This window comes from Zalophus californianus, chromosome 9 (genome assembly GCF_009762305.2).
Source record: "Zalophus californianus isolate mZalCal1 chromosome 9, mZalCal1.pri.v2, whole genome shotgun sequence".
NCBI lineage: Eukaryota > Metazoa > Chordata > Mammalia > Carnivora > Otariidae > Zalophus > Zalophus californianus.
The window spans coordinates 26,218,730-26,238,384 of record NC_045603.1 but is presented as its reverse complement, the minus strand read 5'-3'; the positions used below and the strand labels follow the sequence as shown (position 1 = coordinate 26,238,384).

Here is a 19,655-nt window from a genome sequence, read left to right as displayed (position 1 = left end):
ATCCCAAGGCTCATTTATTCTGTTTTCTTGACAGAATGAGCATGTGTATGCAACCATAAAATACCATCAATGGGGGCTTACAGCTAAGTGTGTTGAGTCTACTTGTATTTGAAATAAAGTACGTAAAATATTGGCATCTATTGGTATCCTTGGGGACAAACGAGAGGAGTGGTGGGGTTCCATTTTGGGACAGCAGACGACCTCCAGCCGCACAGCAGGTGGTATCTCCAACTGCTAGTCCTTATTTCCACTGCTCAGACTGTGTGCAGCCACCTGCAGAGCCTGGAGGACGAAGGGAGACGGGATGGGGACAGGACAGACGGCGGGCAACCCTGCTCTCGTCCGCTCTTTGAATGCTGTTGCTCAGGACACCGTCCAGGGCCACACATTCTCCCTAGTTCTCATTCTTTCTAACACTTTAATTACTAAGTCACAGCTAACTCCAAATACCTCTCTGGCCCAGTCGTCTCTTGTGAGATTGACTCTACATGCCTCCTTGATATTGCATTTGAGAGAGTGAACGAGAGAGAGAGAGCATGTATGAGTTGGGGGGTGGGGGGGAGCGGAGGCAGAGGGAGAAGCAGGCCCCCCGCTGAGCAGGGAGCCCGATGCGGGGCTCGATCCCAGGACCCTGGGACCGTGACCTGAGCCGAAGGCAGATGCTTGACCGAGCCACCCAGGCGTCCCTCTCCATCTAAGCTTCTTAAAAGCACCTCAAATGCAGCATGTGCAAATGTGGCTTCGTGTCCTGCACCTTCCCCTGTGCCTGCCGTCAGCGCCGACCCCCTTCTGGTGCTCCTTTCCTCAGAAAACAGCACCTGACCCGCCCGGGTCCTCCTACCAGACACCGCTCTCCTCTGGTCACCCAAGCCCACCCATGCGCAGCCGGTATCTAACTTAGGGGCGTTTCTCTCCCCTCAGTCTCCCTGCTCTCTCCTGCCTCACGTAACGCCAGCCCTCTGCCCCGCTCACCAGGCTCTGGCCATACAGGCTTCTTCGGGTTTGGAAAAGAATCACGTTTGGGGCCTTGGTAGTGTGCCTGAAATGTCTGCCTCCCCACTCCCTCCCCTCTTCACCGGTGGATCTCCCTCCCCTTTCAGGTCCCACCTCCTCCACTGTCCTGTCCTGAGAGCAACCCTCCCGGCGCCATCAGGGGCGGTGAAGTCTCCCCCAACCGACAGTCCACAGCTGCAGGAGGACAGGGCGGCCATCAGCCAGGTGCAGGCTGCGTGCCAGGAAGGACCCTACGTCTCGGGAGAAACGGACCCAACAAGAGGCAGTACGGTGAGCCCCTCTGAGCTCTCTGGCCTACCGTCGGACTCATTTACCAAGATGTGTTTGCTCCATTACAACACAGCTGTCTTCTCAGGTTTTTAAAGAACCTTAAGAGCTGTGACACTGATTTGCTTTTCTCCTGCTGAATATACTGTGCATCGAAGATCAGAGTTCTCTGTCACTATAGTATTTCCATTACATGGGTCAGCAACAGAGAAGGCAAAACTTCCTCAGATCTTCACATCCGAAGCAGTGCTGGCTCTCTAGGATAGGCACGTGCCCCGGAAACCCTGCATTCTTTTCAACTGCTCGAGCCCAACGTGTCCTCCATTTTAGACACACCACGGAGAAGGTGACAGACTAGACAGAAGACCAACATTTTGGCAAATTCATCCATCTTTAGTTGGGTACACAAATTACATATATAAATAGGCTGATCTAAGAATTGAATCACCTTAAAACTGCTATTCATTTTTTATAAAAAAAAAAAAATCCAGAAAATTTAGTGAATTGCAAGGAATTTTCGTTAGAGCCCCCACCAAGAGAGACGCGGCCCCACCATCTTTAGTACTTCCTCGGGTCCAGTGTGTCACTTACCGGGACGAGGACGGACAACAGACCGAATTACCCTTAAGCCTTTTTTAATTGGGAGGGAATTCAAGGGTGATAAAAAACAAAACTCGATTTCTTAACACAGTAAAACCCTGGTGTCCCAGGGGCAACAGGCACCCTCACCCACGCCGGCTCGTGCGCAGCGGAGCCCTGTCTGGGAGAACAAAACAGCCGAGAAAGAACGAGGAAGCTGAGCGGGCCCAACCACCAAGAGCCCCGAGGAACATGGCTTCTCCCCAGTGTAAGAATTCTCTTCTGGCTGCCTATTATCAGGCAGAGATTTAAGGACTTTCGGTGTATTATCCCATCTAATCCTCCTGACAACCTTTTGAGGCAAAGCTCATTGCTATTTCCATTTTACACACTGAGGCAAAGGGAAACTGAGGCAGAGGGAGCCAGCTTGTCCAGGGTCACACCGTAAGTGCAGAGGCAGGATTCTCACTCTCTCTCTCTTTTTTTAAGATTTTATTTATTTATTTATTAGAGAGCAAGCGAGAGAGAAACAGCATGAGAGGGGAGAGGGTCAGAGGGAGAAGCAGGCTCCCCGCTGAGCAGGGAGCCCGATGCGGGGCTCGATCCCAGGACGCTGGGATCATGACCTGAGCCGAAGGCAGATCTGTAACCAACTGAGCCACCCAGGTGCCCCAGGGTTCTCACTCTCTTAACAAAGACGACTGTCCACTCACACGGATGTCCTCCTTGCACTTCTGAGTTAGAGATGAAACCCGAAAAATGTTCAAATGAACTCTTCTGAATCGTGAAGCTCCCTCTGTGACGTCCCTCCCTTTATCCTACCCATGCATCCCTAAAGTAGGTTCCCTTAAAAAAGAACAGTATTAACCCAAACTTTCCCCTAAATAAGAAAACCACATATTTAGACATAATCCAGTGGCATCCCAGATATGTTCTAAAAACAGAATGTTCTAATAAAACCGACTGCACTGTTCACCTTGCAACACTTAACATTTAAATGGGTCAAACTCCTTCAACCGGTCCGTGGTGAAGGAGAGTGTCCTAACCCAGAGCAGGGGCAAAATCTCCACCACGCTCCTCAGAGGCCAGTGTCTGCCACCAGCTCGGTCGGACACTCCGGCTCCCAGAACCGTCCAAGTAGATGCCTGGGATTGGCACAGACTCACAGCCCACAACACAGAGTAGAACAGAACGTGGGCAGCTGAGACTCCAGCTCACACACTGGGGGGGAAAATCTCCCTTTATGTTTCAGTGTTCTCCCTCGCAGAGTGGAGAAAATAACCACTGCCTACAAAGGAAAGTTGTAAAAACGGAGCTGAGCGCTACGTGGAGAGTATACTTCTTTGCTTTTTAAAAAAAAAAAGATCAATGGGATGTAAATTTCGGCAGTCGCTATGGAAAACAGCATAGCAGTTCCTTAAAAAATTAAAAATAGAACTGCTGTACGATTCAGCAATTCCACTTTTGAGTATATACCCGAAGGAAATGGAATCAGTTCCTAGAAGAGAGATCCCCACCCCCATGTTCACTGCAGCATTACCGACAACAGTGAAGACACGGAAACAACCCAAGAGTCCATCAACAGATGAACAAAGAAATGTGGTATCCGTACACACAACACACCACGGAGTATTATGCGGCCGCGAGAAAGAAGGCAATCCTGTCGTGTGCGACAGACATGGATGGACCTGGAGGGAAGGTGTTGAGTGTGATGAGTCAGACAGAGGAAGACGAACAGGCTCTGTGATCTCACTTATATGTGGAATCTAACAAAACCAAACTCACAGAAACAGATGGGTGGTTGCCGGGGGCGGGGGGGGGGGGGGCCGGGGAGGGGAAATGGGTGAAAGTAGCAAAAGGTACAAACTTCTAGTTATAAGACAGGTAAGTCCTGAGGATGTAATGTGCAGCATGGTGACTAGTTAACCTTTCTGTCTTATATATTTGACAGCTGCCAGGAGAATAGGTCTTAAAAGTTCTCATCGCAAGAAAAAAATGAGTTAACTGTGTGAGGTGACGGATGTTAACGAGACTGTGGAGATCACAGTTAGTAATGCAAAGTGATACGTCAATCATAGCTCAGTAAAACTGAGAGACAAGAAAGAGACCCTCTGGTAGTAGGGGAAAAAAAAAAGCATTCCAGAAGCCCACGGTTGTTTCACTACCATGCTACCATCATATTAATACTGAAACATGCCTTCATTTATACTGACGCAAGCCCTTCCTTCCTTCCTTCCTTCCAGATCCTACCATCCCTGCAAGTCCCACTCTCTCTGGACATTCTTTCACATTCCTTACTCAAGGACTGTTGGCAAGATCTTGGTCCAAGTCACTTAACCTCTCTGCCTTAGTCTCCACATCTGAGGAATGGGGAAAATAGTAGGAATTGCTTTAAAGCAATTGTTGTTGTAAGGAGTAGAAGGCGAGGGAAAAGGCATGTTGAGTGTTTTGCTAGCACATGGCACATGGTATGCACTCAAGTCCTGGAAATTCTTACAGCTATCAAATCTACTATTGTGCAGATGAGTAAATAGATTCAAGGCTTGCTCAGGGTTACACAGCTGGTAAATGCCAGACCTGAGACTGAAATGCAAGATTTCACCACAGAATGACCGACTGCCCCACTAGTTCCTAGCTTGTTGGCCACTGTGTGTCTGAGTCCCGTGGCTTTCACCATCTGCACCATGTCACTTGGCCCCTGCTCATGTTTTCTTGAGCTGCTTGGCAGCTGACCTAATCCTGACTCCCCCCACCCCCACTCAAGTAAGCTTCTTGAAGGCAAGGTCTGCCTCATGTTTAGAAAGTTTTAGCAGTTTTGGTGGTGGGGGTGGGGGAGCGGGAGAGGTTACAGGCAACGGTCTTGGGTAGATAATAAATATCTGTTAACCCAAAAAGGTACACAGAGAATAGCCGCTTTACTCAGTGACACTTCTGACATGAGCTAATGGGGCTAATGAGGTGGAAGATGATGGTGCCGAGAAACCATTTTGCTCCCCGTGCCAGAAATCCTTTAGGGCTCAGGGGTAATGCGTTTACAGTTTGTTAAATGAGTTAGAGGCTGGGACGAGCCCGTGTGAGCGTGTCGTGATGAGAGGAACGGTACCTGGATGTCCCGGGAGCGCTCATAGGCCTGGTAGGCCACCTTCTCCTCGATGCTGGCCAGCCCCTGCTTCAGGCCGGCGGTCTCATGCTGGTGCAGGTCTGTCAGGTCATGCAGCTGGTCTTCCAGGTGCTCGTACCTTTGCAAAGAGAGGAGCTGATTCTGAGTGTGACACTCCAAATGCCTCCTTGTTCTCAGTCCCTGGAAGACTATGTTTCCAAAAGAAACAGGTCTAGGGGCGCCTGGGTGGCTCAGTCGTTAGGCGTCTGCCTTCGGCTCGGGTCACGATCCTGGGGTCCTGGGATGGAGCCCCGCATCAGGCTCCCTGCTCGGCGGGGGGCCTGCTTCTCCCTCTCCCTCTGCCTCCGGCCCCCCATGCTGTGCTCTCTGTCAAATAAATAAATAAAATTAAAAAAAAAAAAGACTACATCTAGCTGTGGGGAACACGCTTTTGGAGAACACTGAATTCCAGCTCTAGGAAGGACCGGTCTCTACCATCTTAACTTCTCTGTCCTCACTCCTGAGGTGACACGCACACCAAATTCGGCATTTCCACCCACATCAGACAAGCACCTTCACTGGTTGCGGTTGATGACAGAACAGACCTGACACGTTCACCAGGGTTGGTCAAGAGACAGGGCTGCCTGGCACCCTAGGGCTCCCCCGCCTCCTGCCTGCACAGAGCCTTCTGGTTCACGAGCACGGCTCTCCACACCAGAGGCCACAAGGAGAGAACCAACTTCTCGACTAGAGCCAATTCCACCATTTCCCAATGTATCCTCTAATTCTGAAAACATGTTTCAGTTCTTGGAACTTAAGTGCCGATGAAAAATTAAGCTCATTACAAATTATAAATAGCTTATCGGTTGGCATTTCCAGAAGTCCAAATCTTAAGTGACAGAAGAACAAAGATTTCCATTCCCACCTCCCATTTTCCTCACAGAAGAGGGACTGGTCTTATTATATTCAAAAACTTATAATGTTTATTTGAAAACAGGAAGCACTATTTGGGGAATGCCTTAGTCCGAAATGACTTCTCCCAATGTCAGTGTTAGATGCTTATGGGGTCACCTGATAGAATCATTAAAGGGCGAGAGAGAGAAAGAGAGAAAGAGAGAGAGAGAGAGAGAGAGAGAGAGAGAGGGAAGGAGGGAGGGAGAGAGATTGAGAGATCATATGTCAATTATACCTCAAGAAAAAAAGTAAGACCAAAAAAATTTAATGCAGATTTAATGATTATTCTCAGCTAGGACTTCATAGGTATCCAATGTTGGTGTAAAAGCCTTTTAAAGATCTCTTATAGCAAGCAATACAGTCAGTGGCTAACTCCTGAAGATCACAAACATATCTATATGACAAACAAGAACAAAAACTGTCCTACATTTATGTAAATGGGTATTTGTGATGGGATAAAATTTGGATCCAAAGAGTACTGTATGCCAAACTATTCAGATGGAATTAAAGTCAATATTCTCTGGAAAACCTGTGACTCAATAATAGTTATGTGACAAAGAAACCAAAGTCAAAGATGTATGCTGAAAGTTTTAAAAAACTGTTGAATAAAACATAAGAGCTGGAAAAAAAAGCCACATTTCTAAATTAATACCATGTAGGAGATATAAAATGTGTAAGTAAAATTTAAAGTTTAATCTTACAATATGTAACGGGCATTGAATATTTTTAATCTACATTTTTACAAGTTAACATATTCATTTTGTCCGAAAAAAAGAAATTAACTTTTGGGGGCACTTGGCTGGCTCGGTCAGTGGAATGTACAACTCTTGATCTCAGAGTTGTGGGTTCAAGCCTCACGCTGGTGTAGAGATAACTTAAAAAAATAAAGCTTAAAAAAAACTTTGGGGAATCTTTATACTGGGGAAATGGTGGAAAATCACTTTTTATTAATATTTTTATTAATAACTTATAAGCACACAGAACCAGCCTACAAAATACCTTTTAAAATCAGCTAATATAATTCTCAAGATTTGAATTTACATTCTACTCTTAAGATTTCTTTTGAAGACTCTTCATTTAAGGAGAAAAGTTTAATGTGCAAAATATAGTATATAAAAAAATGTGTACTACATGAAGACCTTAAGATTGATGTAGCAAAGAAAATCGACCTTGTTGAACAACGCAGTGGTTTTTTACTTGACAGTTACGACAGGGGAAAATAAAATACAGATCTGTGAATTAGTGTAATGAAATTGCAACACAGAAGTCTACTGAATCAGGAGCTTAGCGTGCACGAGTCATAGACCACACAGTGATATTTTAAAAGACTCACACGACTTTCTCTAAAGTGTCAAACTGTAAGTCACAAGTTATAAAGCTTAGCACCATGAGGTAGGAAAAAAACTACTGATTCTTAACTTTTTTGATCCATATCCACATTCGTGGAAAATACAACCATCGGCATACCACTTTCAAGAAGGCAATCTGGCGGCAGTGAGTCACGCTTCTGAAAGAACTGCAGGAGAATAAGCTGAAATACCTGTATCTTTCCTCTTGCAGTGTCTGAGAAATAAAACCGTATTCTCTCTTGAACTGCACTTTGAGCGCTTCGATGTCCTCAGCCAGCTGAGCCTGCGTGTCCTTGATCTCCCTCAGTTCCTCCAGGATCACGGTCAGCTTGCCCTGGCTGTCCAGCGCGCCGGCTCCGCTGGCCCCGAAGGACTGGTTCCCGTTACTGTCGGCGGAGCCCGACGTGCCGCTTGAACACTCGTCGTCGCTGCCGTACTTGGGTTTGTTCACGATGGTGGCGCTGCCCCCGTAGGCCCGGGGACTCCCCTCGGGCCGAAACTCCTCTAAGGAATTTTTCAAGTGCGCGATGTTGTCGGCGCTGCCGAACTTATTCCGGATCAGGTTGGCGAACTCTCTGGACTTGCTGAAGACAAACACGGGCGGAGTGAGGGACACGCCTGGCATGCCTGACTTCCCGCACTCCGGGCCATGGGGAGCAGTTCGAGACTTCGCGGAGGCATCTCTCAGAGAGTGGAGGTTGTCTTTGCAAATGTCCTTGGAGCTTCTGGAGGCTCCGTTCTGTTCGAGCTCCCTGAGCTTTCTGTGATACTGCTCTAACTTCTTCTGGAGCTGGGCGATGGAGTGAGCGGACTTCTGATTCTTCTTCTCGAAGACCTGTTTGATGCGGCCGGCCTGCTGCTTATCCGCACTGCTGACCAGTTTCAGATACTCCGCAACATTCCCATCGCGGGACGTCTGCTCAATTTTTATCTGCTCTGTCACCTTCAGGATTTTCTGTTTCAGGCTGTCTGCACTGAGTTTGACCTTGTGGAAGTCCAGGATGCCATCTGGTACGTCAAAGTTGAGGTTGGTGTCTGACCCCCCTCGGCGAATGTTCGGGGGCAGGCTTAAGGTATTCATGTCATGACGTTCTACCTGCACGAGACAGGGAAGAAGCACTTTAAGGTTGGAAGTCAAAGGCACAGTTTTTGGGGAGAGAATCTGTGCACACACAACAGACATACTTCAGGTCCCAGATTTTTAAACTGCAAGTATTGAGGGGCACCTGGGGGGCTCAGGCGGTGGAATGTCGGACTCTTGGTTTCGGCTTGGGTCATGATCTCTGGGTCATGAGATCGAGCCCCGTGTGGGCTCCGCGATCAGCAGGGAGTCTGCTTGAGATTTTCTCTCCCCCTCCCCACTCATGTGTGCGCGCTCTCTCTCTCAAGGAAATACATACATCTTTAAACCGCAAGTATTCATGAGATAAAAACTCCCTACACTATCCTCCCCCGTTGAATAGAGGGCAGTCCAACTCCATCCTGCATCCATGTATACTATCAAACTGTGAGATGCTGGGCTCCCAGGGTGTCTGATGCTTTGTCTGATTAGATGACAACTGCCAGTTGCCAGGGTAGAAAATGCATAATGGCATGAGGTTACCAATCAGTGCTAATTTCCCAAAATGCCCAGGTAACTGGGGTGTCTGCCACGCCCCATTCACTGTGAATTGCAGCACTGTGGGAAATGCACCCAATTCAGAACCCAATCATGTAACAGAAAAATGAGAAAATAGTTCCAGCAGGTACATTCATCAACACAAGAAATTATTGTCTTAATGGAATCATTAAACAGATGTGATAGGAGATTAATTTTACTGAGTAATACAACTGTATTTAGATGTGGAAACGAACAACCTCGAACCATGACTGAAGTGATTTAAAAACAAGAACAAGTGGTAATACCAAGCGAAGTGACTTTCTCCCTGAAGGGCCACCTGGGGAAGAAGTGCAAAGTATCACTGAGCACCGTGGCGAGGAGCGTAACTAGTTTGCGCTCCGAAAGGGAAAGGCAAAGGTAGTCTGGGTGCCAGGTACTATGGATGTTTGTATGTGTCATCTTGTTCAATCCTCACTACCATGCCAGATAGAGACTACATTAAACCCATGTACATACAAATTGAGATGGCAAGAGGCAGGATTTGAACCCAAGTCACCCTAACTGGATTCTCTTTCTACATCAGGACACCCTACCAAGATGTCCCCAAGGACTAAAGACAAGCTTTTGTAGGGTCTGAATGCAATCTCTAAACAAAGGTTCATAACATGTCAACCAAAGCAACTTACTTGTCAAGTTAACTGCCCTTTGATTAAAATAATGCCTTGACACAGAGTCTCAATGGAGACCAAACGGGAGACAATATTCAGCACAAGTTATCTTGTGTTTTAGGGAAGAGTAGGCAGAAACAGCAAAACATTAATAAGATACTAACACATCTCCCCCTGCCCAAGTGACCCAGACTTGAATGCATTCATTTCCAACAATGAAGTATTAACACTTTGTCCCACAAAAAATCCTACCCAGTGCTTGTTCCCAGAAGAAGGAGCCCAATGGCGTAGTGGGACACAATCCCAGGTTGGTGAGTCAGTCCTCCTACACAATTCACAAAAGTTTGTTAACATTATTTCTTGGCCCCTCTCCTCCAGCACACAATTTTGCTACAAATAAGAAACACTGGGTGTTTTTATCTGGCAGAAGAGCATCATGTAGGAAAGGCTGGAAGGCAATAAATACCAAATCACTTGTAAGACTAGAAAAAAGGATAAAAAAATTGTGACGTCACCTGGTCAAGATGGAAGGATGGGTGTAGGGAATAAAGAAAGTATAGGATCATCATCTTCAAGTCCCAGAGAGATGACCACGGGGAGCTCAAGGAAACTAGGTACCTGTGGCTCGCTAGTGAACCCAAACAGGAATGGGTTCAAATACAGTAACACAGAATGCACAAAATCTAGAAAATGACTATTTGGGGCAGACAGGGCAATCTGTAGTAACTATACAATCAAGAAGCTACAAAATTTGATTTCAGTGGAGATATTCACTGATCTGATTATGCTATTCTACTTCTCAGAAACTTTCTTTCGCTCCCCAAAGCCTCCCAAATTAAATAATACAACCCGGCCACTATAAGGCCTCGCTTACCTGTCAGGCCTCACCTGGCACCTAATGGATCATCTTAAGTGAACCATACAACCCAAAGTTCCCAGAATGTATGTGAATTATCTATGGATTTTCTCATATGAAGGGTCCCATCTACCACCCATCCACTTCTGCTCATCAAAATCTCACATATTCTGGAAGATCCTCTTAAAAATCCCACTTATGCCATGAAGCTGTCCCTAGTCCATCAGAAAGCTGCCTATTCTTTCTGTGATCTTCCATATTGCTTTTGTGGCACCACCTGAAGCATCCTTTTATCTCTCGTCCGTGGATTCGACCTCCCACAGAGTACAGGCTCCTTCAGGTGAGAGATGTGTCATACTATACCCAGTCTGTAGTGTTAGCTCTGTCCCTATTCACACGAGGCTGTCAATAATGTTTGCTGAACTCAAATGACATCATTCTTTAGTCTAGGAGAGTCACATTGAAATCACTTAAGATATATTTTAATAGAATCAAGAAAATGACCTTGGACAGAACGTATGGACCTGATAATTTCAGGCAGAGCTGTTTTCCCAATAGCTGGGTAATAAGTTCTATATCATTTCAGACTGGTTCAACTAAATGGAGATTTTTCTGAGGATCAGTGTGCAACAAGGTGACACAAATACAAATAAAGACTTTTAAACTTTGAAGTATAATTTAAACACAGAAAAGAACACATTTAAGAAGAATAAAGCTCAATGAACTTTCACAAACTGGATATACTGTATAACCAGGACCCAGTAAAACAAAACAAACAAAAACAAAGGGGCGCCTGGGTGGCTCAGTCAGTCAAGCCTCTGGCTCTTGATTTCAGCTCAGGTCGTGATCTCAGGGTTGTGAGATCAAGCCCCGAGTTAGGCTCTGTGCTGGGCATGGAGCCTGCTTAAGATTCTCTCAACCTGTCTCCCTCCCTCCCTCTCTAAAAATCAGACAAAAAAACCCAATAAAACAAAACTGAAGCTCCCCGTACCCCCTTCAATCATAAGTACCTCACCCCCATCTCCGGGGGTAACCACGAGCCTCACTTCTAACAGCATGCCTTAGTTTTGACGAGTTATCACTCATTCTTCTTGTCTTTTTTGCTCCACTTTGTCCGTGAGAGTTCTAAGACCTTGTTTTTACTGGAGCTCAAAGATCAGATTAAGTTATTTTAAGAAAAACCACCCAAACCTGCTTGGTACTGAGAAGTCCACCATGTTGGAAGATGCAGAGGCTTTTACACCTTACCTTCCCAAAGGCAGCAATAAATCACCACCTGTTCCTCCTTTAATCCTCGACCCCACCACAGGGGCCATCCAGCACTGGCGACCCGATGGGTCAGGACAGCCTCGAACACTCAGGAATGTTTCCGCACAGAGAGTTGCCTGACTTTTGACTCACTTTAAACTTATAACAATGCTTGGCATGTCCTCGAGAGTCCAGGTTGGGGAAAGTGACAGCATTCAAAGCTCAAATCAATCAATCTTACTGCTCGTCAGCAAATCTCAGTTAAAAATGTTTGATGAGGGTAGAAGGTTGAAACTATTGTTGGGCCACACCTTTTTATAGCCTTTTATAGCCCTAGCTCTGCAGGGTAATTAAGAGCCAGCTGTACACATCACTACTAGTTGCCCATATGTTCCCTAAACTCGGAGGGAAATTTCCTCTATGAGCTGGGGAGAAGGCTGTGGGCGTCCTCCGTCCTCCATTTAATCTGGAGCCAGCCCTGTGGGTACCTGCACGCAGTACAGCCATTTCAGGGCAGGACCCACGGAGGACAAATCTTCCTGGCTGACCGGCATCAACGTGCACATGAACTGTGTGCAACAGAAGATGCACGTTCCAGTTTGGGCACTGACAGCAATTGGTTATGTGTTCTTAGCTAAATCAGGTCACTTCTGTAGGCTTCAATTTCCTCATCTATAAGGAGTTCAAGCCAGAGCACTCAGAGCTAACACTGGAAAATTCCATGAAATTTAATCCAAGCTATCTTTACTGTGACACGTTATCATGAAATAGTCAAGACCCTGGGCTCTGGAGACAAGAGTTTGGTTTCGGTCTTGATGCCACTCTTATGAGCTGTGTGACTTTGGAAAAATGACCTCGCCTTTCTGTGTCTCAGTTTCCTCTTCTGTCAAATAGAGATAGTCCTTCTTCAAAGAGTTGTCAGGAATAAAGGAGACAAGGCACATGAAGTACTTAAAGAGTTCCTGGCACAGAGGATGATTTCAAAAAACGGTTTGCTATTGTTGCCATTCTAATCTCGTTTAAAAATGTACCTGTGTGTAAAAATGGAAAGGAAAACAAGCTCCACACAATGGTTATCTTTGCACAGTGGGGTTAAGGGGAGTCATTCTTCTTACTATGTTTCCGTATTTTCCAACTCAAAAAAGATAATAAACACAAATTACCATTTTGGCAGAAGAGATGCTATTTTTAAAAAATGACTGCTAGCCCCTTTCAGTACACTTGGAATTACCCGGTTATTCTCAGTGTATGAGAAAGGCAGACCACCAGCATCCTAGTGAAAAGCCATTCCTAATAACATTTTCCTTCCGGCAGCAGAAACATTTCCCCTGTCACCTCAATGTTCTGGAACAAAGGCTACAGAAAAGCCTAAGCCCTGGACTAATGTCAAAAACGGACACTGAGTCATCTCTGCAACAATGCAAGCTTCCAACACAGCGTTAAGTGAGCTCACCTTGCTCACCGGGAAGCCAGGCCCAGCTCAGTCGCTGACAGTACAGGGCTGCTCGAACACTGTGCAGGCTTCCAAAGAGGGCTCTCTCCATGACGTTGCACGTTTAACCCCTAAAAGCTCCCGAGGAAAATGAACGAAAGGGAAGGATAGCCTGGGCCAAGGCACACCACACAAAACCCCACCCAAGAGAACTGGGAAAGGGAAAGCGAAGAATGGGGCGGCGGGGGGGGGGGGGGGGGGGGGGGGGGGGGGCGGGCATGGTGGATGCCTGGAGGGCACGGGCTGAGGCTCTGGGACTCACAGAGGGGCCAGAACATGCGGACACACGGAGAGGTCAGAACTAGGGAGAGAGAACAGCCGAGGCCCGAGACGATGAACCTCTGGCATTAAGGAAAGCTGCTCGAGCTCATCAGTCGTACAATGAAAGAGTCAGGTCCTTCAAACCGGCTGTCATTTCCCAAGCAACAGGTACTTCCCAGCACACAGGAGGGTGCTTGCAAGGCCCCCAAAGGAGCTGCAAGTATCCAAAGGCGCTCACAAGTCCTTGTGGCCAGGTGTCCAAGCCAACACAGCTGACATTCTGTCCTCTCACTCATTTTGGCCAAAATCTAACTTCAAGTCCAGAGGCAGGGCTGTTCCTGTGGCTTGCCAGTCATAATGTGCTAGGCTTCGCTGTGGCAATAATGCCAAAATCTCAGTGGCTTAAAAAAAAAAAAAAAAGAAAGAAAGGAAAAAAAGAAAAAGTTCCTTTCTTGCTCATACTGACAAGATGGCTGGCAATCAGCCGAAGGCCCGGGGCTATGAGGGAGCATGCCACGTTGCCGGTGGCCGTGGCCGGGCAGGGGACTCGGCGAATCATTCACTGGGGCCTAAAGACTCCCACCAGAAGAGACACCTGTGGTTTCCCCTGTTCACTGCACTGGGCTTAGCTGATCTCAAGGGACATACACAACAGGGGAAGTAAAATCCTACCACATGCCCAGGACAAAAATGTCATGTTAGGGACATGCGTGGCATCTCATTTGTTAAAAATTCTGAGATAGGTTCTACTGTTATTACTATTTTACAAATGAGAAAACCAGGCCCAGAGAAGTTGCCTAGTGGCACACAACTAGTAAAAGTGGTAGAGTGAGGACTGAAACCCAGGCAGTGTGTCTCTAGAGTCTACCTGCCTAACAATGACTGAGTATTTGTGGGATGAGTCACATATTGTGCTACATAGTTTTTTTAGTATTCACATATCCTTCATGCTAACCCTATCTGATGAGAAAAGCAAGGCTTATAAGGAATATATCTGTGGGACGCCTGGGTGGCTCAGTCAGTTAAGCGGCTGCCTTCAGCTCAGGTCACAATCCCAGGGTTCTGGGATTGAGCCCCGCATCGGGCTCTCTGCTCGGCAGGAAGCCCGCTTCTCCCTCTCCCTCTGCCTACCCCTCTGCCTACTTGTGCTCTCTCTGTCTCTGTCAAATAAATAAATCTTAAAAAAAAAGAATATATGTTTCTTGATATCCTCCATAGATAATAAATAGCTTAGCTGGGGCTTAACTCCAATATATGAAACATGCAAGATGTAAAACCTAAGCTCAGCTGCCAACTATGTGAGAACCCATTCCACAGCATCCCTTCCACGGGTACCCGGACTTGTGGGAACACTGCGTTTGGTTTAGAGCGCTCTGTCAGCACACTCTCCCTCCCACAGGCTAGCCTTGAAATCATCCCCCATGCCACTGCCCACCTGCAGCCCTGGGCTGCTGGCTGCAACCACACCAATCTCAGGTTGGGTACAGCCTGTCCAGCCATTCTCCTTTGTCTGTAGTGCAAAATAGGCACAGTGGGTTAGGCAGAGTAATTCTGAGGATTAAAAAAAAAAAAAGCTTACTGCTTTTCTCGAAATCATGGGCAAGCATTTACAGTCACTAAGACAAGAAAGAGAATGAGAAAAACAAGGCAAAAACCAGAGAAGTGAGATAAGAGACCCATGCAGAAGAGGCAAGCCGCATCTAAGGGCCTAACAAATGAGGGGTTCAGTTCTGGATGCACATGGGGAAAGGCACTCAGGAGATAAGCCATGGCTCTGCCTGCAGAGAAGAGAAGACCACCCTTCCACAGGCTGGGTGATATGGCAGCGAGAACAAGGTGCTGCCCAGCATGGCCCTTTAGGGGATAAGTTTCTTATGTTCTACCAAAAAATGTGAGGTTTGTATCACTTTGCTGCTAGTAATACACGACACGACTAAGCCATCTTCCCTCCTGCTACTCTGTGGTAACTGGACATGCGCTTGCAAAATATTGCGTCACCCAAGAAACATGAAACCCAGGGAAGCCAAGCAAATCTCTGGACGCTAGCACCCAACACCTCGTTTTCTTGCTAAATGAGCTAATCTGCACTGGAAACCTAAGTCTGAAGGCCTGCTGAGCATCCTTATCATGACACAATGAATACATTCATGTGGATACCTATACAGAATATTCAATGCCTATAGTTTAGAAGAATGCCCCTTTCCCTCCCACTACCTGCTAGAAATGAAAAACAGGAAAGCTCTCCATATAGTACCCAAAAGGATATTTTATCGGTAAAGTGTCTCCATAAAATGATTCTTCTAATTAGTTTAGACAAAGAACAGTTCTTTCTTCTGTAGTTCAACTCTGACAAGAGTACACCATGAACTTCTTTCAAGTGTGTGTCAGTAAAACCTTCCCAGAAAAGGACTGAACTTCTTTAAAGTCCACGGCGTCCAGGACAGGAGCTGAGACACTAGTTTTACCATGCAGGTTTTCTTTTCTCCTGCCTCTTCCTCTCTTAGCATCACCGACAAAAGAAACTCGACAGCATCACAAGTTCTAGTTCTTGCCTGCAGGTGACATTCACCTCATTACTCTGGGATTAAGGATCATTAGGAACAGGGGCTTTGCTGGCCCAATCCTTTATCCAGACACTGCAAATTAACAGACGAAAGGCGATTACACAAAGTGTTTAAGGCTCTCAAAAACAAATTCTTCAAGCATCTTCAAGCACTTACAAACACCCAATACTGTAATTAGAAATAATTAGCTTCTCACTAAGCCTCTACCAGGCAGCAGTGATAACCTACTTTGAGTTACATGCGCTAGAAAATGTCGATGTCTTCAAAATAGCTTATAACTCACACTTTTGATTGATACAAACTCATCCCTTACAAAATGAGTCCGACCTGGTAAAGATTCCCTGAATGCCTCTGTATAATCTACAGAAGACTTCAATGAAAGGGGGGAGGCTGGGTGGGGAAGGCTAGGGTAACGAAAAGCAAGCGACGTATGCCGAATACCAGCTGCAGGTAAATGAGAGCCACGGCCCGCTGGGGCAGACCACACAGGCACGTGAAGCAACACCAAAAGGGGGCTATTTCCAGGAGAAAGGAGTTTCTGGGCATCACCTGTACCTCAAAGAGAGGCAAGTTTGGGAAAGGGAAGTGAGCCCCTACCACCTGCCCCACACCCCTACAGGCCAGGCAGTAAGAACGCAGCCTTCTAGAAGGAGGGGCTCACAGTTCCTTCTGGTGGGGAGATGAGGGATGGTGCGTTCTAAAGAAGGGGAAGCAGGAAACCCCAATTTTAGGACTAAATGCAGAATAAACATCACTGTGGCTTTTAATTCCTATACTTAGAAGAAACTGAGGGGTGTGAGAACCCCTGGGCCCTGACCTGACACTTCCGGGGGGCGGGCTGGAATCCTCCCCGCCAGGGAGCTACTCCCCACCAGTTTCCGGCAGTGTGTGTCAGTAAAACCTGCGCGGGAAGAGGTCTGAACGCTTGCCTTGAGGGCTGGGGGAGAGGTGGAAATAACTACATGGTACTCCAGAACCACCCCAGGAACCGAGGCAGGAGAGGCAGCTCTGAAGGAGAAGAAAATGATGGGTCTGCAAGCCCTTAGCTGGGGAGCAGGAAGAAGGGCATTTACTCACTGCTTCCCTCATCCCCAAAAGGCCGGGGGGGGGGGTTCTTGGGAAGAACGTGTGCTTAACCTCAGCTTCTCAACGATAACCCTGAAGCCAGCACTGCCCTTCAGTCTTCAGCATCTCCTATCCAAACGAGGTCTCGGAGGACTTCTTAGCGCCCTCTCAGACACACATGACAATGACTAACTTCACATGAGGGGGACTGACCTGCCACAGAAGTTAGACTTTCAGCACTGGGAGAATCCTTGCAGATGTCACTTGGCCTAATGCCCGTTTTAAAAAACAGCAGCTTAACTATGTACCCAAGTGACTTTCATTTCAATCCACATTCCTTTCATCAGAGGTACCTTACCCAGAAAATGTACTTGTCCCTACAAGGGAAAGTAACTTGTCCACTAAAGTACAGCTTCTTAGATAAATACATAAAGTGAATATAACAGTCAACACGCTAGGGGTGTCTATCAGATAACAGTCATCAAGTTTCCCTTTGTGCCTTGGGTGCCAGGAAGTTAGAACCAAATGAGTAACTGTGAGACCTGCTGATTAGCCTTCCCCTCTTTTTTTAAAATTTTTTTTTATTTTTGGACATTATTGCTACTCTATTTCCCATGTGCCTTATCATAACCTCTTAGGAGAAAGAAGTAGGTGGACCATACCCTAGTTGCTAGGTATGTCATCCTGCCTGGAGCTGAGCGCTATACTCTCACTCCCATATGTAATAGGGGGAATGTGGTCAAACATACCCAGCTCATAAATTGGAACAGCTACTTCTGTCCCCCATTGCCAGGGCACCCAGAGAAAGCCACACTAGAGGTCACAGCTTGGCTTGTGTCCTTCAAAAAGTTGTTTAATAAGACTGAGCCAGGAAACAGAAATTGATACTCAGGCCCCAAAGTACATTCCCAAAGCAAACCTAAGCCTCATCATTAAGTTATTCTCTCTGCAGGTCAGGGTTTAATTTGTTTTGGGTACCATAAAAAAAATTGCATACGTACTAGATAATCTGTAGTATAGAATTTTGTTATAAATAGATCAGAACACAACTAGCCATCAGATAGGGCTTAGAAATAATATACTTAACTTTGAAGTAGAAAAAAAACCTGATCCTTAATAGTTTCTTTCCCTTTTGCAATATGGAACTTATTTCCTTTATGCAATTTTATTTTTTCTAATGTAAGCCAGGAGTATTATCACCAAATAGCAATGAGAAATAAAAATCTCCCTTTCGTTCTACCAAAATCATAAACAGCATCATATTCAAGGAGAAAAATGTTTGTGTCCATGAAAAGCACATTCAATCAACATTCTAGTATTTATTTTTTGTATGGAAGTTGTGTTAGGCTTCAAATGAGGCCAAGCAATATAAAAACTCTCATTGCCTTGGGCCGAATAAAACATTTTTTTTTAAAAGATAAACCAGATCATGTCCTGTGTTCCTTCTGAAAACATTTAAAATTCCCCAGACAAGGGATGCCTGCCTGGCTCAGTCAGTAGAGCACGTGACTCTTGATCTCAGGGTCATGAGTTCAAGCTCCACATTGGGTATGAAGCCTAAAAAAAAAAAAAAGTAATAAAAAAAATTCCCTAAAGAGTGAAATCCTTAGCAAAGAATTTAGAACTCTCTTGATCAGAGCCCTATCTTAGCCATATTCCAGGAGACTCGTCCATAATGATATTTTGAGCACATGTATGCACAAGGCACCAGAGTAAGGTTGGAGCTTTATATACATTCATTTAATGCCCACAGCTCCACGAAGCAGGTGTCAATAGCTGTACGTTACAGATTTGGAATGGGGAGGCATCAAGTAAGTTGTGATTATAGCTACTAAGGAACGAGAACTTGTACCCAAGTCTAAGCTTTTAGCCTTTATCTTATTCCATTACTCCAATAAGCCCCTGAATGCTTCATGTACTTTCCTATTTCAGTGTGTTAACTGCCTGTTAGTTCTTCACCCCTAGCACGGCCTCACCCGCCTCCACCCCGATTTACCTTTCAAGGACCAGTTCAAACACTGCCTCTTCCACAAAGCTACCCCCACTCCCATGCTCAGCTAGAATTGATCGCTTCCTTTTTGCTCTCTACAAAATTTGCTTTTATCCCTTTAACAGTGCTTATTCTGCTAAGTATCTAATATGTAGAACATTTGGCCCCCCACTCTATTGCAGCCTTGAAGGGACGCAATGTCTAATAAGCCACCTGTGTCCTGCCCCACATTCCTTCCTCAACAGGACCTTAGTCTCCGTTGCTCAGTCAGTGGTAGACAAACAGCCAACTGGAGCAGGCCGCTGTCCCGCAGGTTCACAATCTCTCAGCTGCTAGCGATGAGATCAAGGAGAGCCTGCAGCTGAGTTTATCCAGGATTATCTTCCAGACAGACTGGATTGCAGGCAGTTAATAGCTCTTGATTCATGCAAAAGATCAAATATTCAAAAACTGACGTGTTGCATGGCTTTCTGTTGTTCCAAACAGAATACAACAGGTGACCAATTAACAAATGACATATTGGGGCACCCGGGTGGTTCAGTCGTTAAGCGGCTGCCTTCGGCTCAGGTCATATTCCCAGGGCCCTGGGATCGAGTCCCACATCAGGCTCCCTGCTCATCAGGAAGCCTGCTTCTCCCTCTCCCACTC

At 46.2% G+C, this 19,655-nt stretch overlaps 1 protein-coding gene across 13 annotated transcripts in view; it reads right to left on the bottom strand.

The window, feature by feature from the left end:
- The window catches only part of TMCC3 (transmembrane and coiled-coil domain family 3), a 295,326-nt gene that overhangs the window by 4,643 nt on the left and 271,028 nt on the right, over nucleotides 1-19,655 (bottom strand). For 12 of the 13 annotated variants that reach the window (XM_027593444.2, XM_027593439.2, XM_027593442.2 and 9 more), the window contains 2 exons: nucleotides 7,455-8,359; nucleotides 4,964-5,099 (listed from right to left, as the gene is read on the bottom strand). In XM_027593444.2, the coding sequence (XP_027449245.2) occupies nucleotides 4,964-5,099; nucleotides 7,455-8,344 (1,026 nt within the window). In that variant the 5' untranslated portion in view covers nucleotides 8,345-8,359. Of the gene's footprint in view, nucleotides 1-4,963; nucleotides 5,100-7,454; nucleotides 8,360-15,957; nucleotides 15,983-19,655 lie in introns of those variants that run through there. The other variant, XM_027593448.2, reaches the window with a different exon arrangement.